The sequence below is a fragment of the Quercus robur genome, chromosome 5 (assembly GCF_932294415.1).
Source record: "Quercus robur chromosome 5, dhQueRobu3.1, whole genome shotgun sequence".
In the NCBI taxonomy this organism is placed as follows: Eukaryota; Viridiplantae; Streptophyta; class Magnoliopsida; order Fagales; family Fagaceae; genus Quercus; species Quercus robur.
In genome coordinates this window covers 74,151,789-74,175,279 of record NC_065538.1, presented here as the reverse complement: position 1 = coordinate 74,175,279, position 23,491 = coordinate 74,151,789, and the positions used below count along the sequence as shown (strand labels likewise).

General features: G+C 34.3%; 3 protein-coding genes across 3 annotated transcripts; 1 reads left to right on the top strand and 2 right to left on the bottom strand.

Moving 5' to 3' along the window:
* Positions 1-339: 339 nt before the first annotated feature.
* Positions 340-7,020, top strand: LOC126727032 (O-fucosyltransferase 15). Its single transcript, XM_050432490.1, has 10 exons — positions 340-846; positions 1,532-1,621; positions 1,745-1,844; positions 2,024-2,085; positions 2,260-2,348; positions 3,177-3,297; positions 3,380-3,523; positions 3,664-3,998; positions 4,693-4,933; positions 6,537-7,020. The coding sequence occupies exons 1-10, from the start codon at positions 454-456 to the stop codon at positions 6,843-6,845; spliced, it is 1,884 nt and encodes a 627-aa protein (XP_050288447.1). The 5' UTR covers positions 340-453; the 3' UTR covers positions 6,846-7,020.
* A 1,138-nt stretch (positions 7,021-8,158) lies between these two features.
* LOC126729175 (subtilisin-like protease SBT2.4) lies at positions 8,159-13,789 on the bottom strand. Its single transcript, XM_050434863.1, has 10 exons — positions 13,673-13,789; positions 12,106-12,259; positions 11,586-11,980; positions 11,068-11,163; positions 10,745-10,814; positions 10,141-10,423; positions 9,709-10,049; positions 9,162-9,429; positions 8,740-9,006; positions 8,159-8,655 (listed from the first exon to the last, which is right to left on the bottom strand). The coding sequence occupies exons 1-10, from the start codon at positions 13,777-13,779 to the stop codon at positions 8,237-8,239; spliced, it is 2,400 nt and encodes a 799-aa protein (XP_050290820.1). The 5' UTR covers positions 13,780-13,789; the 3' UTR covers positions 8,159-8,236.
* A 1,208-nt stretch (positions 13,790-14,997) lies between these two features.
* On the bottom strand, positions 14,998-20,377 carry LOC126727031 (chromatin remodeling protein EBS-like). Its single transcript, XM_050432489.1, has 5 exons — positions 20,037-20,377; positions 19,566-19,908; positions 19,345-19,413; positions 18,112-18,250; positions 14,998-15,310 (listed from the first exon to the last, which is right to left on the bottom strand). Exons 1-5 carry the CDS (start codon positions 20,107-20,109, stop codon positions 15,284-15,286), a joined length of 651 nt encoding a protein of 216 aa, XP_050288446.1. The 5' UTR covers positions 20,110-20,377; the 3' UTR covers positions 14,998-15,283.
* Between the last annotated feature and the right edge of the window lie 3,114 nt (positions 20,378-23,491).

The window sequence follows — 23,491 nt, the reverse complement described above, 5'->3', positions numbered from 1 at the left end:
AGGTGATATTTAGCATACACTTCATTACAACACTCAAATGAAATTCTTACATTCAAATAATTGTATTGCTAGGAGTTCGAGTTCAAATTTTGATACCTTAAAGTGGTAAAATCAAAACTTCCCAAAACTTTAAGGCGGTAAATTACAAATTCGTCTAATAAATTACTTTTTTTTTTAAAAAAGTAAACAACTGTTATAAAACTACCTATAAAATAAATAATACATAAAATGGAAAGAAGGTAAACGACATAGAATTCAATTCAAGAATACAAAACGACAGCGAATATCTAGTGATATATATTTAGGAAAAACAAACGAAAAAACCGCGAGCTGAGTGAACAGTCTTCAAATATTTAACGCTCCCATTCTTTGGTACTTTTTCCCAACATTCAATTCAATTCATTCCGCAACACCAAAACACATTCATTGCATTCGGGTCGGATCTCCCGACCCATGGCGACAACCCGTACCCTCTCAGACCCCACCCTAGATCTCCAATCCAACAGTAAGCTAAACCAGCACCAAAGCGCTTCTCTCGACTACGAGACCGGCGGTTCGGACCGGTCCCGGTCCAGCTCGTTCCACGCCAGGCCAAACTCGCCCGCCACTCCGAGTCGATCCCGTGCGGCGGCGGCGGAGGCGGCGTCGTTTTGGGATCTGAAGGTGAAGAAGCGAAGGGCTGCGAAAGCGTGGTACAGTCGAAAGCGAGTGAAAGGAGCTGTGGCTCTGATTGGATTGGTGGCTTTGTTTTTCTTCGTCAATTGGATTATGCTTTTGCGATTGCAGGATCGACGGCCTGATCCTGATTCTAAAACTCGGGTTTCGGAGAATTCGGTTTTGGTTCAGGTATGTTATGAAATATCAATTTGAATTTTTGAAAAAGAGCTCTATATTTATTGAAAAAAAGATTAGAATTTCCATTATTGTATCAAATAGAAATGCTATTTGGAATTTGAGATTTATGACATTTCAGGTTGGGATTGATGTAAAAAAGAATTGAATTTTTGATATGCGAAATGTGAGAACGAGTGAGAAAATTGTAATGAATAAGTGAAATTGGGAAGAAATGTGAAATTGCTTACAATTTGTCAACTTTAGGCCGAGTTCATAGCCGTAGGTAAATGTATCGTGAACTCTTCTTAAACTCGAATAAAAAATCTCCTGTTCCTCTCTGTGTGTTCCGCTTTATGCGCCACCAAATACTGCATTATGTCATGTTTCTTATTGGCTGAATTAGCTGAATTTTCTCATGTTGTCAGCATTTAAGCAAACATCGAATGACACTGTTTTTTGTATCTATTTAAATTGTTGATAATGTGACAAAATTCAATCTATGTAATGGCGTTACCTTAGGAACACTAGAGAATTGTAATCCCTCCATCCATATAGCATGCATTGACAATATCTTTAACTCCATGTAGGAAGAAAACATAAGTGATGTATGTCGAAAAGTTTGAGAAAGGTTAGGAAAATTGATGTCTTGAGGTTATTGAGATTTTCATTTTGGTTTCTTTACTTGAAATGTTTGCAGGAAAATTTGACAAAGTATGCTAAAGGTAAAAGACCACAGAAAGGTATTTACGGAAGGTTGTTGGCTTTGGCTGCCCATGCCTTGGCTGAGGTATTTGGATATCAGTTTTTATCTTGACTCTACTTATAATTCTATGGAGGAAGAACACTGTTTTTTTTTCCCCCTTTTAAGTGTTTTTGCATGATTTCATTGGATTTGTGCTATGACACACAGGGAGCGAATAAACGTGAGCCAAAAGATTTGTGGCAGGAGCCATTTGTTCCTGCTTCTGCTTGGAGACCTTGTGCTGATCAACGTAACTGGGAACCTAGTGGTGACTCTCTATCTCTCTATCCCCCGGCATGCATGTGTGTGTGTCTTAAAGTTTTTGTATGGGTGACTGCTGTGAATGCATTTGTATGTGTGTGCATGGGTATCTTTAATATTTTTAAAGACATGGATCTAATGTTTTAAGCTGGTTCTCACAAAGCATTTTCTTTGATATTGTAATAGAGGGAAATAATGGGTACATTTTGGTAACTGCAAACGGTGGGATTAACCAGCAGCGAGTTGCTGTAAGTAATACCTGTGGATCAAATTTTGCTGTTATGATTACTCTTTATGTATCCCAATCTCATTAATGATGAATCTACATTATTCTTTAGAAAAGAAAAGGCTTTGCTTCTAAAGGAGCAATTTTTTGTTATGAGTACCTTTTGTATTTCTAATGTCATTCTGATTTGCAACAGGTTTGTAATGCTGTCATGGTCGCGCGTTTACTTAATTCAACTCTTGTTATTCCCAGATTTTTGTACAGTAGCGTATGGAGAGATGCAAGGTGACATGCTTCTTTTTTTATTGTTCTTGTTCTTTTTTTCTTCCTCTTCTTTTCCCCAATCACATTATTTGTTTCATCGATTGTTTCTTTTTGCCATGGTGATTGTGCTCTTGCATTAGGAAAAGGCTATATTCAGTGGCTGGATTCAAAATCATCTGAGCTTTTACAATGTTAAAGCATGCAACTCAAAAGCTTAAGCTAGTAGGTGGAGAGGCCCAATAATACATATACCTGTAACCAAGTATTCACCCAATTAATATTGTATTTCTTAACCCCATTTTCTCACTTCCAGATGTAATAGAAACTGAAACAAAGACAAACAGATCTGATGACCTATCTGAAACCAAAACAAGGATAAATGAGTCTGGCATGTGGTGACAAGAACAAACAAATTTGACTTTGATTTAATGTTAAATGACTACTTAGCCCAAAAGACTAAGCGGATAAGACATAATGAATTTGATTATTTAGAATATATTTTTACATAGAAGTCCTTTTTAATATTGTTCTATTGTTTTTTAGGCGTATGCATTGAATCTTCCTACAATAGAGGTGATATTAATATGAATGGTGGGGAAAAGGAGGTGTTATAGTTTGCCCTTGGTGTTTGTATGTATGTCTTTTGCTCTAATGGTTATTGTCGATCATGTATTCTAAATGGAATTGCTTCATGTAATGTGTGTGTGTGTGTGTGTGTGTGTGTGTTTTTCAATGTTGTTTTAGTGACTTATATTGGTTTGAGATTGTGTGTGTGTGTGTGTGTTTTTTAAATATTTATTTTTAACTTTAGATGGAAATGTGACAATATCAAATTGTATAATTTCATAGTCAATTCAGCGATATCTATCAGGAGGAGCATTTTATTAACTACTTGACTCCTGATATTCGGATAGTGAAGGAACTTCCTAAGGATTTGCGGTCATTAGATTTGGAGGCTATTGGTAGTGTTGTAAGTTCCTCAAATTAATGAGTATTAAGTATTAATTCCAAATGATGGGTTATTCATGGTGATTCTTGAAATGCTGTCCCAGGTGACGGATGAAGATATCATGAAAGAGGCAAAGCCAAGGTTTTACTTGAAGATGATTCTCCCTATTCTATTTAAAAATAGAGTTGTCCATTTTCTTGGATTTGGGAATCGCTTGGCATTTGACCCTATACCGTTTCAGTTGCAGGTAAATCACTAGCCTTTGACATTCCAGTCTATTACAAGTTTTCGATAGATTTATTGGACTGTCATTGTTACTTGGGCTTCCTTAGTTTGTTATGACCTTTTCACCTACTTTGCTCTTCCTAATTGGGGAACTTCATATAGAGACTTCGATGCAGATGTAATTTTCACGCTCTGCAATTTGTTCCTAAAATACAAGAAACTGGTGCTTTGCTTCTTCAAAGGTTACGCCAGCATGCAGGTGACACTGGGCCACTGGATCATTATCTTATTGGTCCATCTGCAGTATCAAATAAGAAGGAAAGCAGAAGTCGTGCTAAGAAACCTTCCAGATATCTAGCTGTACACCTGAGATTTGAAATTGATATGGTGGCCCATTCTTTATGTGAATTTGGTGGTGGTGAAGAAGAGAGACAAGAGTTGGAAGCATATCGTGAAATCCATTTCCCTGCATTGACACAGATCAAGAAGACCACAAAGTATGTGCCATGTCATTTTTGTTTTATATTTGTTTCATATATGTGTGTGTGTGAATATATGGCTGGTTTATTTTGGTTTTAGTTTGTCATTCTATTGGCTTGTTTTCAACATTTGTGAAGTTTCATAGACATTTTAAAGACTCAATTTTTCTAATTAAAGAAACTGTTTTGTCAGTGGCTTGACTTAGTCAAGACACATTGACCAGCCTAGTCCTAGTTAGACTGGGAATTGAATTAGTTGGCCCTAGACTAGTGTGGAAAACCCAATATTGAGCTGACAAAAGCTTAGACATATTCATGTGGTTATGCGGCAATTGTTTCTTGGGAGCGTGCTGAAATATTAGAGCTATAGAATGGGGATTTCTCTATTCTTTTTGAGAGAGAGAGAGCTCTCTAGGTGTATCTGGGGTTTGGGTTTTGTGAGATTGTTTTGTGCTACTGTTATAATCTCCCTATTTTATACTGGTACTTTCTCCCTGTCACCACCTATGGATGTAGGCACACTGCTGAACCATGTAAAATCTGTGTGTTCATTTCTTTTCTCTCTTCTTTAATCTTGCGTAATCAGATTATTTCACAACGGAAACACCCGCATTTTCTGCCTTCTGTCTTAGGAAGAAAAAGAGAAAAAATAGAGCACTATCTGTCATCAACATTTGTTTATTATCTAATCAAAATGTTTAAATCTGTGCAGGTTACCTTCTCCTGCAGAACTCAGGTCAGAAGGCCTATGTCCTTTAACTCCAGAGGAAGCAATACTTTTACTTGCTGCTCTTGGTTTCAAACGTAAGACCCATATATTTGTGGCAGGTTCACAAATATATGGAGGTCAGTCAAGATTGGCTGCTTTGACCAGCTTGTATCCTAAATTGGTTACTAAAGAGAAGCTGCTTTCATCAACTGAACTTGAACCGTTCATGAATTTTTCATCTCAGGTAATAGCATTGCTTTATTGTTATTGTTTTGTCCAGCTTAAGTGTGATTTCAGTTACTTGCATACTCCCTCAGTCCCATAATGAATGTCCTCATTTCCCCTTTTTTATGTCCCAAAATGAATGCCATTGTTCAATTGTCAAAGCATTAACTATATTATTTCCTATGTTACCCTTGACTATAAAATTGAAAGAAATCAAATGAGTGACTGTCCACTCTTCAATTGTCAAAGCATATAATAAGGGTAATTATGAAACCACTATCAAAGCGATAGTTGTCCTTTGATTTAATGTCTCTTCTTAATCTGTTTTTTTTCAAATACAATTTTCATCATGGACGGAAAGGAGAAGGAAACTTTGATGTCATCTTTTTTTCCTTGCACAAGAGCTAGCTAATGGTTGTTTTTTTAAAAAGGTTTTTAGTGCTAATTTTGGGTTTTGGCACTGATGATCCAAACTCATATTGTTGAATCAGTTAGCATATAATACAGGTTTTTTATTTTATTTTTTGGGGGGGTCAGGGGGGTGTGGGGATGAGATGATCAAGTTTTATTTCTTAGACACTTGTATTGAATTAATTCTGTGCTGTATAACCAATAAAGTCTTGTTAGATGAAGGCTCAAAACTTGTGAATAACAGTTCAGTGGATGTGCATTCTGATGCATGACAGTTAAAAAGATTCCACCATTAATTTTTGATCAATTCTCAAGAAAACAATATTATAGACAAAATTTGTCCCAGTGCCTCATTTATTTTCTGAAGTGGTTACACCTGAAAAAGAATTCAGACCTCAGCTAAGTTAGAGGATAATTTTTTATATCAAGCATGTCATAATTGATGAATGAGACATGAATTCAGGAAGAAAATGAATCTGCTATAAATTTTTTTTTCCTGAATCTGCTATAAATTGGTGCTATAAATGTCATATCGCACCTTGTAAAAACTTCTGATCAAATTGTCTATTTGAGAAGACCTAATTGGTAAATTCACTCTAAAATGTCTAAATACCTTTCAAATCATGATGGTCATCTTTGTGATGTATTGGACATAAGACAAACTTTAGAACTAAAAAATCCTGAAGACCCTTTGGAAACTGCTCACCATGTGATGGACCTGGAATTACCAGCCAACCAGAATTTCATTGTTGGTTTGCTTCTGTCTGACTGCAAAGGAATCCTATATCTATTTGACTTTATATGGAAAGCAACTCTAGATACTTTAGCTTTCATTGGAAAAAGGATCAAGTAGGTTTCTCTTTTGGTAGCAGATTGAACTAAGCCTGTGCTTATAGTCTTGTAATAGCCTGAAATAGCAGAAAAATATGTACATGGTCAAGGATGATTGTTGGCTAGTTTTTTAAAGAATATTTATAGTTGTTAGCTAAGCTCTTTTGGAATTTTCAACCAATTCCAGTTCTCAACCTAGTAACTTGGCACTCACATTGATAGTGGTGCTTCTTTCTTCTCTTTTAGTTATCTTGCACCAACAAATGATTTCATGAATGGACAAGTTCTTGTCCATGTTATGTACTATACGTAACAAGTTTAATTTGTTTTCCCTGTTCCTGTCAATTGGTTGAAGAATAATGAGCTTATTTCTTCTGTAGTTAGCTGCCCTGGACTTCATAGGCTCCACTGCTGCAGATGCATTTGCTATGACCGATTCAGGGAGTCAGTTTTCATCTTTAGTGTCTGGGTTTCGAATATACTATGGTGGAGGGAAAATGCCAACAATACGGCCAAACAAACGCAGGCTTGCAAGCATCTTTTTGAAGAACAACACTATTGAATGGCGTGTGTTTGAGCAGAGAGTGAGGAAGGCAATTAGACAAACTAAACACGTCCAGACAAGACCAAAGGCGAGGAGTATTTACCGGTATCCACGATGTAAAGAGTGCATGTGCAGGACAGACTAATGCATTTCGTTTTTTTATTTTTTATTTTTTATTTTTTTATTTTTTAAGTAGACTAGGGTATTTTCTGTGGTTCTAATGTTAAAATACTAATTGTAATTTATAACATTCATTGTCATTCTTTTGTTATGATTCAGGCTTTGTGCCGGTTATAGTTTAAACCATTGAATGTTCATTAGCTTTTGGAAGCTGTGACAGAGAGAGGACATCTGATTAATATTATACCTTTGGAAAAAAAATTATAAGCAGCCATTTTTTTTATTCATTGGCTCATGTCATCAAAGTCCTTTTTCAAAATGGATGTTGATAAATAAATTTAGTTTATATCAAATTTTAAGTGTAAAGTGTCAAATTTATTGAGAAAGTTATCTAACATAAGGGATGTGGTGAGACTAACTCAATGCAGACGAGGGTGAGTTTGCATCTATATGTGTAGTGTTAATCAGGTCTTTTTTTTGTTGGAGTGTTAATCAGGTCTTTGATGTAAATCTAAAACTATTAATCTGCAAATTTTATTTTTTATTATTTATTATTTTTCCACTATTCTGCCTCAGAAAAAATGACAGCAGTGATTGAGTTGTGACTTGTGAGTTGTTTGGACTTTGGAGTTTGGACCAGCCCTGGGCCAATGTAGGATGAGTGAACTGTGTAACAAAGTTGGGATACGATTGACAATAGCGGGTCAAGAGTTGGCAGCCCACTAATCTATATCTATTTATGTATTAATAGTAAAAACTTAAAAAAAAAATTAATTGATTTTAAATTGGATTTCAATTGAAGTCCAATTTTTCATCACGTGTTCATTTAATTATTTTTAATTTTTGTGGAAAGTAAATTATTAGGTGAAAAAACCAAAGAGTCTAAATTCAACTAAATTCTAAATCATATATATATATATATATATATAATGAAAAACTATTACATATTTTAGAAATTTATGATTTTAAAAAAGTGTAAGGTAATACTATGTATAATTTGAATTTATTCTTAAAAAAATATATATAATTGTGATTTTTTTAATTGTACTTGTGCGTATGCACAAGGCTGCACACTAGTATAAGGGTAATGACAATCACACAATTCTTATTACCCACTTATCATACACATTCTATCATGTTTTGAAAACACAATTTCAAATGCAAGTGTGTAATAAGATTTTTTGCTTATATATAATTTGTGATGAATAGGGGGAGAAATATGAAAGCTCCGCCCTATAATATTGCAGCAGCAATTAGTTGAATCAATTCTCAATCACACACGCACTCACTTATTTAAAGCATGCATTTCTCTTCAAGTCCTGTTCATCCCATTATATTTCTTTCATATTCTTTGTTCTCGAACAATGATATATGTACCATGATATTTAAAGCCATAGATACTGTGAAAGAAACCTATCAATTCTCATGAGGATATTGAAATAAAACTGACAAGGTTATTCTCACAATGTGATTTAAGCTGCCTGTTAAAACTATTTCACCAAAGCTCCAGTTATTCATTGCTTTGGTCACGTTAATTTGTATGTCCAAATCTTGGGTTCCTTGTGGAGCTATGGTAAACCAAGGTGGATTCAAGTTAACCAGTGTCCCATTTGGTGGCATCACAGAGCACAAGTATGTCTCTGGCTTGAGCCCTACATTCTTGACAGTCCGTCGCAATAATTGAGCCCCAGCCAATGATGATATTGTCACTGAAGGAAGGTTCAGGTTAGCTGGGTGGCTAAGAGAGTGATTGCACAACTCTCCAGTAGAGTTTTTGACTAAAGCTGGATCCATATTGGGTAGAGAGCACAAAAAACTGATGTAGTCATCATATCCTGCTTAAGGATTAAATTATAAGATATGGAAGAGGAAGAATCATCAAACAAGTTTTTTGGTGTAGTATATGGTAAATTTTTTACCTGAGGATAAGACTAGACCAGGATCCAATGCACGGGTAGGATTGACATGGCCAGCACCAAAATCAAAAGGAGTGGAGGGATACAAGTTATCTGATCCTTCTGCCATTATATGTTCTCCATTAATGTCATACTTGTTGGCTGTGGTTGAAATTGCAGAAGCTATCATTGATGGAGTCCACAAAGGATTATATTGCTTGATGAGTGCAGCTATTCCTGCAATATGAGGTGTTGCCATGCTGGTGCCAGACAGTAGTGCAAAATTGTATCCTACATTAGCAGTTAAATTTGATCAGTTCTTAATTGTAATAACATAGAAAGCAAGCATCAACATGCAACATTGTTGCTGCTTAATTAAGTAATTAACAAATAAGATACAATGAAAATAACATAAACATTAAATGTTAGCATTTATATATACTTACCCTCTAATGTGGGTTCTAAGGCACTAATGGGGCTCCAAGCTGCCCAAACTTGGTGCCCTGGAGCAAGAATATCAGGCTTAAGTATATCAGCAGGATTTTTGTCTTTGTCAATGAAATCTGGTCCCCTTGCAGAGAATCTACTAACTATAGGTGCCTGCCCCTTGAAAGAAGAAACCCTTCCATCTCCTATAGCCGCTCTAGCACCAAATTTGGTCACAAATCCTCTCCCATCCCTTTCTATTTGCTGCTTATAGTATTGTGATATAACCTACATAAAAACAATGATGTATCCCTAAGCATGATTTATTGTTCTTAAGGTAAATTTAGGTACAGTTCTTTAGGTGTTGTATCTTAAGTTCCTCAATTAAATTCAACAATGTGATTGTATTGACTAATAAGTCACATGGTTGAATTTAATTGTCATTACAAGAAAATGTGTTGCATTGATTAATATAGCAACATGTTTTCATTTTATTGGAGAATCTAAACTACAACACTTAAAGAACCGTACCTAAGTTTTGTCCTTTTTCTTAATACTAGTTAGTACCTTGGCATCAGCAACAGAGGGTATCATAATGCCAGGAACAGCGAAGGGAATGGGTTCTGCGATAAAATCACCATAGGTTGGGTTTGCAACTAGAATAAAACCCTTGATTCCTAAAGTTCTTGCAGTGTCCACGATGGCAGTGAGAGTGGAGATCCCATTGTAGAAGCCATCTGAGAAGGTGCAGATGATAACACTACCTAGCACTACATTACGGTCCAATGCTTCTGGAAATTGGCACTCTTCAATATACTGTGGAGTTCTTGGAAATGTCCCATTTATCTTAACTGCATCCTTAGCTAAAACCAGCTTATATAGAAATAACCCGTCTCCCAAAGTTGGTCCTAAGGAAATACATTAGCAATTCCATGAATTGATTTGGTTTGAGTATGAACTATATTAATTTTGCATATTTTGGAAACTGGAAATTAGTACCTGATAATCCCACACCACCAACTTTTTGTCCATTTCCCAGGAGAAGAGAACCAGGGTAGGTCCTGTCTGTGCCAGAAGCAGCTACACCAACAGCCCAAGGGCTATAAGACAGCACAGTAGAAGGCCCTGGGCCATGATTACCTGCTGCTTGCACCACAAAAACTCCAGCTCTTTGTGCAGACAACATGACAATATCAAACACATTTAAGAAGGTGAATTTATCTTCTGGTGGTTCATCTGGTCCAACAGAGAGTGTAATGATATCCACTCCATCTTTAGTTGCCTGATATAATATTATGATCAAGATTCAAGAGGACCTTTAAATTATATTCATTAATGAGAGAATGGTGTGTATATATGCTCCAAATTTTGAAACTTGATCAATAGTTGTATGCATGCATGCATGAATTTTATTCATCCACACTAGTTGCAGAAAATTTGTTGTACATATAATATATACAAATCCAATCATCATATTGGTGCATTAGTTGGTTTCTCCATAAGTGATATGATTAAGAAACCATCAAAACTAGCAATTTATTTCATTAAAAGAATGTATGGTATAATCTTTTCAGACTAAATTTTAGGTGGGAATTACTCTTACTTGATCAATTGCTGATACCACATCTGCTAAAGTTCCCACGGTTGGATAGACAGCTTTATAAACGGCAATTCTGTGGTTTAAAAAAAAAAAAAAAAATTTAAAACATAAAAATGTCAACACATACAAATTTGTCTTTCACTGCTTATTCAAAAGATTTGGTTATTATGACATACTACAACAATAATCAAGCTTTAGTTCAAAATTTTGGGCTCGGCTAGGAATCCTTAATTTTGATGTACTAATCTAAAAATAAGACAAGGATTAGGATTAGCATTATTCCCATCCTTATAAAAATCCTGCATAATACAGTAGAGATAACATACTGTGCGCGTGGTGCCATTCCACTAGCCCGTCCATACAAAAAGCCATTCACCAAAACGGAAACTCCCGTATTTCCAGCTGCTGTTGATGCCACATGACTAAAAAAGGCAAAAAGAAAAGAGTCATAAGAAAAGCATTTCATCACCCTTATAGTTCAATAGCATCTTGAACATCCTACAAGATGGAATTAATTAATGGAGCCACATGCACCGCAAGAAATGAGTTTGCTTTGTCAACACGCAATATCTCTAGCCCAAATGATTTAAGATCATAGTAATAGATAAAAGTTTAAGAAAATATTAAAATTACAAAGGATTTTGAACTAAAATGACAATAAATATGATTAGTGTTAGGTAAAACAGATAATAAATAAATTTTTGAAGTACTATTTTGTAATGTATTAGTTGACTGGTCAATTTGTAAAATTTATACGGTAAAAAGTTTGAATAACTCATTACTCACACATTCATTTATGGAAACTACGAACCTTATATCCATATAAGCATGGTGGTGACTTTACCTGCCATGTCCAACAGCATCAAAGGGTGAGAGAAAGTCCACTGATGTATTAAGAGTTACAGCCGCTTGAGCCCCAGCTGAGAAGAACCTTGCTGAAACTATCTTTCCATTGCAAGAACCAGCCGGGAATTGAGGACCAGTCTCACAAGCTCCCGAAAAGTGAGAAATATTTGAGGTGAAAAGCTTCATGGGATCATAAGCAAAGCTTGGGTGGCAAGGAATGATGCCTGTGTCTACGAAACCAATCACAATCCCTTCACCTGCACTTTTCTCTCCTCCTTCCTGTGTCCATACTTCTGGTAAGTCAAGGAATTGAGGAGTGTATGTTGTCATCAATTTGGCCCCTCTATCTCTCTCTACCAACCTCACTCCTGAAGCATCTTTGAGTCTTCTAGCCTGAAATTTTCATGGCCAACAACTTTCAAGAACCTTCTTTCTTTCGAGCTAGGAAGATATATGGGTTTGAAGTTGGAAACTAATTCACACATACAGAGACATGGATAGTTAAACAAGGAGAGGACCTGGGAAGGGGTGGTGTGGACTGCAAAGCCATTTACAATGTGTTTGAAGCTATAGAGCTTCTTGTAACTTCCACTCTCTAAAGTGTTCTGCAGAAGTTGGTCATGAGAATCCACCAAGTGCTTTGCATGAGCCTCGGAAACTTCACTGTTTATCCATGCACATGTAAAGAACTTTATGGTTCGGTTATTAATTATTGAGCTAATATTGTTCACCACAAAATAAGGTGCAAACTAGAAAGAAAGAAAGAAAAAAAAAAAAAAAAAAAGAGAATTAGACTGCTTAATTATATGACTCCATCACCTTTTTGCACGCTCTTATTTCTCTAGTCTCTACCATATAGAAAACGTTGGAACCGTCGTTATATTCACAGATCATGTTGGAGTATTTAGAAGTGGGTGTTCAAGATACTTCAACATATACCAATCAAATAAACTGAATAAATAAAAAAAACGTTGTAACAGTTGGGTTTATATGAATCAGTGTATTGAAACACGATGAACTACTATACATCTACTACTTTCTTTTCTGAGTGGAAGGCATAACTGGTGCTGAGGATTGTATATCTATGCAGTTTAGTGAAAACTAGGGAAAAAAGGGAGACACAACACAGATAACCATTGTAAAGGTAATTTACCTGATTCGCCGGCCAGTATGTCTATATCCACAAGAATAAGTGGCTAATATTTCAATATCACAAAGAGAATAGGGTTTACTAGTGATTCATAAAGTCTCATGAGATCCAAACTTTAGCTACAGTTCTAAAATACATTAAGTTCTTCAATTAAATTTAAACATATAATTACATTAAATTTTATTATTTTTGAAAAAGATATTAATATTGTTTATGCATCAATACAACTATATGTTTGGTCATAAAATATATATAACCATATGTTTAAATTTAATTGAAAACCTAAAGAACTGTAATTAAGTTTTACCTCTATATATACTAGCTTATAACCTTATGCATATACATAAATACACTTAAAAATAAACAATAAGATATAGAATATAATTCATATATATATATAATTTAAATACTATTGATAGTCATTTTTATATTTTGTTAACTCTTTAAAAATTTTGTAAGGATGTTATTAGGTATAAAATGTAAATTGTCCATATATAAAATAAAAAATAAAAAAAAAATTTGTGAAGCACTTTTTTTTTTTTTTAGGATTCATTTATTTTAGACTCTTTGATTTTGTACTTAATAACTCACACAGATGAATATTTATGATGTAATCTCACATTTGATTCTAAAATTAAAAAATACAACTTTTTAAGAACAAATAATTTAAGACATATGGCATAAAATTGAAACTCTAATTTGAAATTCTAATTTGAGTTTTTTTCAACTTCATCTATTATTATATATATAGATTTATTGCCGTAGGTAAGACCCTCCAACATATATTTACTTGCCTAGTTAAAACCCTAAGCCAACCTCTAGAGATCAGTGTCATTTTCCAACAAACAACTGGGTACTAGGCAGTGCCATTTACTAGGAAACAAGTTTTTAATCCAAACCTGTTCAGCTCAAGTCTTCTTCCATTCTCACCAGGTGAAGAACCTCTATGGAAAGCAACCGGGTCTCCTTCCATTAAAACCAAGTATATTGCTCGCTCTTCTGCAATACAAGCCGCGAAATTCACGTAAAACAGAAGCAACATGAACTGTAAAGAAGCTATTATATCAAACCCTCCTCCCATGCTTCACAGTTTTAGATATTGTTCAATTCAAAATGGTGGTGAAGAAGAGAAGCTCTTAACCCTTATAAAGGCAAGCAGAAAGCCAAATCAATGATGAACCACACTGTTAACGTGACTAAAAGCGTTTTGAGCTTTATCATAACAAAAAGATGAAACCCATTTTGCACCAACCGTTACCATTCTCTTCTGTCTAGATTCAAAGTAGGGCGGGAATGAGGATTGGTCTCTAAAGTCTAAGCGTACATTCATGCATGCCTTGCAATCTCACGCCAAACAACCTTGACTAAGTCATTTATTTATTTATTAATTAGCAAAAGAAGTTATTTAATTATTTATTTTAAGGGGTAGAAATGAATAGGGCTTAAAAAAAATTGGTTAGGATTGCTTTTATGAAATTACAATTCACTCTGACTTGTCTAAGCCTTAGACCACAATTTGTAATGGCTTTATCAAGTACTGAAATTGCCCTTAAAATATAGTATCAAAAAAGATTTTGTTACAGATTTATCCTATAACTTAACAATCTCCAGCGTGAGATGAGAATTGAGAGAGCATAAACTGCCACAGAGGATTGGCTTCATGAATCATGACATACACCGATGAGTCAGCTACGCTACCAACTAACCACCTCATGTCACCGTCAACATTGTCTAGGCGTTTTCATGCAACAGGTTGTATTGAGCTAGATAAAGCCAATAGGAAGCAATCAAATGCTATATTTGACCAGCTGCTTTCCATGTGATTGTGATTATAGCAGTCATTTGTAGCAAGATTTCCCATGGATAGAAAGCTAGGAATTATCACATTTTCAAACATTGTCCAGTGGCTACCAGACTGGAAAGCATTGCAGAAGGCATTTAGACAAAAAATCATCCCTTAGATGGTTGAAAGATATGAGGCTTCCAGAAGGCCCAGGTGTATCTCTGTGCCAACAAGGATGGTAATAGAAGCTATTGTTTTTTTCAGTAAGACAGAAACTTGACTTGCAAAACTGCCACCTTGTTCATCCCCCTCCATTCCCAAGTGCTTGTTTGGAAAAAGAAAAATGGGAAAAACACATTCTACATGTTAACAATATACAGTAGATGTGCAGGTGCATAACATGGTGATTTAAAGATGAATTGGTGAATCTAGATTATAGAAAAATTACCCAACATAACAGACGATGAGGAGGAGGTATAATGGAAATCACCAATTACTACTACTAGAAAATCAGAATCCACAGTTTCTTTTTCACTTAAGGTTTTCAGTTCAATGTGATCTTAAAAAATCACAATTTGAACTGAAATCTCTTTATGGACAAAAACAAAAACCGAAGACTAATATTCTAACCCTAGCAGAGATACATATATTAGTCAAATACTTAATAACAGTCTCCAGTCTAAGCTGTACATTCCACATAACAATAATCAAAGAGCCAAATCTGCAGCAAGAGTTGTCTCCTCACAGAAGCTCCAAATTGTGGTCATCGCTTTCTTCGCTTAGGCTCCACCTGAGAGATCAAAAACTTCATTTACAAATCATATATTACAAAAGAGAGAAGCAGAGAAAACATGCAATTGAGAACAGCTGTATAAAATCTCTACATATTCCCACTGCCCAAAATTATTTCAGCAAAACTCTCTCTGCATAGATATGAATAATTTAAAACAACAAAGGGACTACTAATAAGTTTCTAGTACATCCTGGAAGTTACAATTATTTTTATTTAACAAAAGGACTAATTATTGCTTGGCCATTCAAATCCATCAGAAGTTCATGCCAAATTTTAATCAAAGGGTAATAACTTTTTATCTGAGTGGATCATACACCATGTCATATGTTTGACTAGAAGTCTTAGCAGATACATCAATGAGTAAGATTTGTTTATAGCTGAGTTTTTTAACACCACAGAAAATTTAGATTTAATGTTTTTAAAGGTTCATGCCTCTAGATAAAATCAATTGCAGAGTATTTTTTAAGTTAATAGCTCTAAGAGCAAACTAATCAACTATGTATACTACGAGATGTTGATTTAGTTGCCATATAAACTGAATACACATATCCACTACAACTAGGAGTAGACCAACCAATATAAACATGGCAATAATACAGAATATTTTCTGGATAATCCATCAAGATTGAGCCTTTTCTTACATACACACCATTTTACTATATCAGCACACATATGGTAGATAAATCAACTAATGAAGATCTAACAAGAGAGAAAGAAACATAATGGCAGACATGAGAATAAATTTTAGGATTTTTTCCAAAAATTAAGAAGAAAGATGATAGAATATAAAAAAAGAATCTGCATCTAGCAGCTGCAATCCATAGCTCAAGTTAATCTACCATAAAAGGCACAGAAAGATGACGAAAATGACTATCACAACCTTATGAATTATATATGATAGTGTCAGAAGAAGATTAAATAAGGTTTTTCATATGAGCACTTCAACATGTAATATATGATACAGAAACTTTTACACAAGGATATTCTAGCTTGACCTATAGCACCATAAAGAACATAAAAAATTAAAATTAAAAATAAATAAAACACATATTACAAGTGCATGTGTATCATAGCCAGACTACTCAAAGACTAAAAGGAGATCAGCATTGTAAGATTAAAGGGAAAACGAAAAGAAAAAAAAAAAACCCTTCAAACAAAAAATTACTTCGAAATGATAATATGATTACAATAGGCCAAAAGTTTAGTAAAGTAAAAGAAAATTTCAAGTTTCAGGCAGGAACAGGAGAGAACAGGAAAGATTTAATTTACTGTAAATACAACCACCATTGACCTCTATAACACTGCTTTAGCAGTAGTATTTAAATCACTAAATCGGATATTCTTGTGTCTCCAACATAAACGTTGTGTTATGTAGATCCAAAATGAAATGTAGTAATAGGATGATAAAGATAAGGGAAGGATAAAAATCAAAATTGGGGATTGCCAGATGGAAGTTCTATAGAGCAGAGTGCATCAAGGGTAGCTTAATAGCATTCTGTCAATCATTTCAAATATGTACGTTGTTGCCATAGTAAAAACTTTCCTCCTAAACACTTAGTAGTTCTTACTAAATTGTATATACTAGGACAAGGTTCAAAATGAAAAGGGAATAAAAAACTCAAGACTAAACTACTCCAAAGTCCCTTCAAGTTCAAAGTTTTGCATGTTTCAACATTCTCATAATAAAATGAACAGGAGCTTTTGTCAACAAGAACCACATGATGATTGGGGAACTGTACAAAGAAAAGATGCATCTCCTATGGAAGTGGCCTAGAACAAAATTGCTAACCAACAGCTTAAACCCAGCAAGTTACAATTTTTGACAACAAAATTGAAACAAACGTATGTGTGAACAAGCAAGCATACCATCATAATGCATAACCATAAACAGAAGCAGGATAAAGTATCAATTACAGTTGACTGTCATTTAGCTCAAGCAATTTTCATATACAAAGAGAAGAAGCAAGTACTCCAATATATATCCACAAAGTGATAAAAATCACAAATTCATCTTCAGTAGTGAGAATGAGATATGAATATCTACCATGCAAAAGGAAAGCTCCCTAGGAACATAGGAAAAACAACTACACCCAACTTAGATGAGCATTAGCAGCAATCCCACTACCATCAGACAATTCAATCTAAATAGGCATTTAACCAAAAGAAATACACTAAAAGCAACATTTTAGACTAGGATTGATTGTCAACACTAGAGAAGCCAGAATTCTGAGAATTTTCATATGCATGGATAAACTGCATATCACGACAAGTTTAACTTCTATTATGGATATAATCTGTAGCCAAGCATATCCATTTAAACCTTTAAATATTCACCAATTTATCAGCAAATAAGTTAGAAGTACTTATTAACATTATAGCTCATGTGATCAGATTTTCTCATATATCTTCTTCAGGAAAATGGTGATTCTCACTATAGAGGAAACATCATATATTTTCCCTTCCTAAACAAGAAAATTCTACCACAGGATCCACTACACCAACAACAACGATATACCACAGAATGAGTTTAAGATGATATACCTCCTTCCCACCAATTTATTAAAAAAAAAAAAAAAAAAAAAAAAAAAAAAAGCCCGGTTTCATTAAAATAAAATTTCTCAAATTTTCTATGGTTTCCTTTAACCTCCATTTATGCAAACCCAGAGCCCACTATTAGCCCAAAAATAGGCACATTAGGCATCAAGCACAAGCTGAGACAAGAAAATGAACTAATGCAAACAAAGACACCAGACATGGAACTATAATTATGTGGAACTGAGAAAAAAATTTAGTCACACCTTGCCGTCGGCTGCCGGAGATGCTGAAAATGCAGTCAGGGGTTTTTTCACATCGTCATCGGATGAACATTCAGAACATACAAAGCGATCCAATTTTTTAGCTTCTTCAATAGTCATGCCCACACAAGCAGGATGATACCTTTAAAACGAAAGAGTAAGATTTACAATAAGCATTTAAGCAAGTTACAAGAAATTCAAACTCAGTATATCATGGATTTCAAGGTGCACCTAAAGCAGCATAGTCAAATGCAATAATAACATCAACAGTAATGAGTTTTCCATTTTTCTACAGAAAGAGTTATCACACACCAATACAACATGGATTTCACAAACCAATATGTTGCAATTAATAAGAAGTTACACATGAAACTAGTGGGTCTCAAAACCAACAATCTTACCCTCCACCTTGCTCTGGCAAGGAGAGAAGGTGCCATTTGAGCTAGAGCTCATTGGCAATTTGACAAACCAATATCCATGCATTGATGTTAATGGGTGAACATCTAAGCAATTAACACTGGGAAATTAAGCCTCCATACGATGCAATTTACATCAGTTAACTGAAATTACAACAAGAAGTGATAGAAAACCAGAATTATGGCACACTGCCAAAATAAGACAGAGGGACATATGCCAATCTAGCAAATTTGGTATCTAGATAGAACCTATTAATACTCAGACTTCAATTAGTAGTAATTCACCAACTTCACATGCCAAAAGATGATAAGCTCTTTTCCTTTTTTTTGCTTAATTATCTACTAATTGGCAGTATAGTAGATTGCTTCTCCCATCAATGTGCACTTCATTTATAGAGTATCGCATATATTTTTTTCTCATCAAAATTAACAGACCCTAAAGCTCTTTCCTTTTCAACAATCTCTCTTTTTGAGGCAAGGTGGACAACAGATGGATGGATTTTCCCTCTTCACTTCACCACATTAATTTTGGATTCGTTTTTCCTTTTCTTTCAAATCCAAGCTTTGACCTTTTAAGTTTTTAACACACTTAAAGCAGACTATGCAATTAGTAATCCAAGCTTTCAAACCTCTATATTAAATATAAAAACAAATAAACAATTCACATTCAACATAGAGAGAACTTTAACATTAAAAAAAAAAAAAAAAAAAAAAAAAAAAAAAAAAAACACAAACAAACTTAAAACTAGTCTTACCCGCAAACCAAGTTTCAACACACTCAAAAACAAAACAAAAAGAAGAACCCAGATCAATTTTTTACCAGTCCTTGCACCCCTCACACTGCACCATGAGGTCGTCCGGGTTGTAAGGCATCTCACATTTGCAGTACCTTCAACAACAAAAATCCCACCGAAAAGAAGAAGAAAAAAAATCAAAACCCATCAATGTACCAATCCGAAACTCAACAAAACCAATGAAAGAACACATTTTTATCAAAACCCACAAGCCAAAACCAAAATAAAAGACTAAATAAACACTCACACAGCCACACGGTCTGGTGTAAACCCCCCAGTAGCAGCCTTATACTCGAATCTACAATAGTAATCCTCAGCCCCAACATTCTCAAGCTTAGTATAGTTCTTGAAAGTGTGAACCGTGCACTTCCCTTCTATAGTGTGAGCACTCTGAACATCAAAGTGGTCAGAAAGGAACAGCTCTTTAGCTCCATGGAACTGTCTCCTCCCTCCGATCGATTCCTCAGGTCTATAGTACCACCTCACTCGAACTTTGATGTTGTTCCTATTGTCTGACTCGATCTTCTCGATGCGTGCCACGTATGGAGGCTTACCTGTGTCCGATGGTCGCATGAGCACACAATCCCCAGCTGCCCAAAACCACAAAAAACCAAAATAAAAAACAAAAACAAATTACATTTTTTTTTTTTTTTTGAAAACCCAGATGAAAAAAGACATTTTTATGAGATGGGATTGTGTTAGTTGAAAAGTTCGTTACCTCTAACAACCTTGGTAGTGCCTCTGATGGTGTAGGCATCCAAGTCCTTTTTCCCAGGTCTAGGTTTGGCCATGAGCAAAGACAGAGATTAAGGATGTTTGAAAATAAAAAATGTAGGAGTTTTTAACAAAATGAGAGAGGTTTTTGTTTTTGTTTTTGTTTTTTTTGGGTTTTGGAAGTTTCAAATTTTGAGAGAAGAAGAGAAAGGAAACCCAAGAGTCCTCTCCTTCATGGAGGTGGAAGGAGGTGGAAGGAGGAGACAGAGAGAGAGAGAGAGACAGAGAGAGAGTGACTGTGACGCTTGACTGAGTTACAGTGACTTTATTGGTACAAGAGAGAAGCGTCGTCGTTTCAACTCCCCATGTGTTAGTGTTACATAAAAAGTCGTTTACCTTCTTACTCTATAGATTTCAAATTTTATCAAACGGAGCAATTTTTTGTCCGTCTATTTTTCACTCTATAAACATTTTACTGCTTCTCTTTCTAATAACCGTTATTAACGATGTGTTAATAACTAATAGTAATGGTTAACTTACTTGGGTTATCTATGGTTTACTCTCGATCCATCCTTTTTTGAACTCTATTACAACAACATTTAACTTAGAAGAAAGGGTACTATTAAGGTGGATTAATAAATGGTCAATTTATGAGCTATAAACTATAATGCACATTTTTCAAGGAAAATATTTTCGGAGTACAAAAAGATGATGCTCTCTCTTTTCACATTCATAGTGGACCTCACCATGAATTTAATGAGTAGACTCCATCATGAATGTGAGAGGAGAGAACATCACCATCTCTTCCAAAGTAATTAAGAATTACTCATTTTTCAAATAAGAAAATTTACTTGTTAATGACTTATTGACTCATATGTACAAATTTATTGTCATTGTGTGTGTAGTTTGACTTTTTTTTTTCCAAAATGTATTAAAAATTATTTAATAAAGTATTAAACGCATCTTAATCATTGTTTTTAGAACATTTGTTGATAAAAGTAAAAAATAAAAATAAAAATTAAGCGATATTTAGATAAATTTTGTATTTGTAATTATTAAAATAAAAATAAAAATATTTATTTTAATGTGGTTGAGTTTTTTTTTTTAGAGAAATGTTGTTGAATCAATTAGTATCAACATAATATGTATATATGAATAACAAAGTTCTGAAATTTGTTATTGAATTTTCACAAGATGAAAATTCTTGTCAATACCTTACTGGATGTGGCTTTTGTTATGAAATTTAATTTATTATAGACTTTATCTAGTGTCACACTTAGTTGCCCACTTAATCTTACCTCAAATTTTTTTTACCTTGTAATGGCACTAGATTGGATAAGTTTGACAACTCTTTTTGAAAAAGTGGCAATTTTACTAATTGCTGAACAAAAATGGACGTCATGAAAAGTTTTAGAGGATTTAGCAAAAGTTGTAAGAAAGTGCAGTTTCAATAATCATAATATTTGGCTAACAAACTAGAACTTATTAAAACTTTTGTTTGAGGTTTAAATTACCAAAAGTGACAATATATATATAAAAGGAAGTCTTTTATACTTGTGGCTTTACCTTCTCAATAATAATAATAATAATAATAATAATTCTTCTAAAAAAAAAACATATATTATGACTTATTATAATAATAACAATAATAATGTTATTTAAGTTTTTTTAATTAAGGAAAGATTGTAAAAAAAAAATTATTATTATTATTATTAATGATAAAAGTAAGGGTAATTTAAGGATAAGATCCAAATTCTCAACGGACATATTTAAAGCAAATTGGTCTCTTTATTGTGTCTTCAAAATTGCAGCTTCTAGATGCCATTTGGAAAACGCGCTTAGTAAGCTAATAATTGTACTTTGGAAAACTTACCAAACATACTAGATAAGCGTTTAAATTACGTCATTGTGATTTTTGGCCCAAATATTCTTAAATAACACTAACCAAATGGGCACTTAATCTCAGCCAACACCCAACACTCACACATACTTAGAACACTCAAATAATTTATGTGAATCAAATAAACACAACCCACAATTCAAGTACATAGTAAATACGAATAAGCACACAGCTTATTGCTTTATATCAAAGTACAAAGGAAACACTAGACTTCACATCACCAAAATCTGCCCTAGTCTAAACACAACAAAAGTCAAGTTTTGGTGGGAATGGTCATAATGCATTTTGGATTTTTTTTTTTTTTTCCATGAAATTGTTACTCTCATTCCGAGCTGAATTCCTACTTCCTCATCTTGTCTCTTGTTCAATGGGAGTAAACTACAGTCTTTTCATTTATTTTAGGGGATTAGACAAGGAGACTTGCTTTCCACTAGTTTATTTTGTGCGTGGAGTTCCTTGGAGCTTTCATGACGAAGAGGTGTGGACTGGTGAGATGTAGTGGACTATACTCTAAGCCTTTTGAATGGGCCTGAGGTTTTCTTGAATCTTTATTGATGATCTAATATTATTTTCCAAAGCCAACTCAATAAATAAATATAAATAATGGTGGACCTATTGCCGAAGTGCTTGATTCCTTTAAGGGGAGATATCAGAAGGTACCTCTCTCTCTCTCTCTCTCTCTCTCTACATATACAATTTTTCTTTTTCTTTTTCTTTTTTAACTTGAGATTGCAAATTTATGATTAATGAAACACCTCTCTTACATAATCCACCTCTTACACTATTTTCATAATACACAAATGACAATATACCAACTCGATATTCTGCAAAGAGTTATAAAAAGTTTTGTATAGCCAGACCTATTATTGAATATACCAATCACAAATTTATTTATGATTAATGATTAATGAAACATTACTCTTACATAGTCCGCCACATGCATGCTATATTCATATTATACACAAATCACCAAATACCAACTCAATATTGTGCAAAAGTTTTGTACCGCATAACTTATTGAATTTAAATGGAATACTGTCGAATTTCCAAAAGTCAGAGATACCATATCACCTATGGCCACAGAAAATTACAAAGGTATTTCTGGAAAAAGGGATGTGTTTTCATTGAATGCAACGAACTCACAGGACGTGGGCCCCACAGGCCATGAGTGTCTGGCTGCATGCATCCAAAAACACAGGATACCCACCTCGTATTTCAAACCGTTCAGACTTAAAAGACCATTTCAGACAAGTTTGAATATGAAATCATTCACCACGCGGTGTAGGTGTGACATCAAAACAATGTTTTCTCACACTGAAGGCTGATGACAAAGCTATTAACATTTATTTATCATATAAACTGACCTAAAAGTCTAAAACATAACATCATGATAAAAGAAAAAAAAAGCCTTAGGTTTTATCAGCCATTGTAAAAGACGACCATTGTCTAGTAATTGTCAATACTAATTGGATATGTTTCAAAAAGCACAGGATACACTGAACCTTAAGAACTTCAGCACACCAAATTCTTTGTAATGTGAGTTAGTTGCACATCAAGAA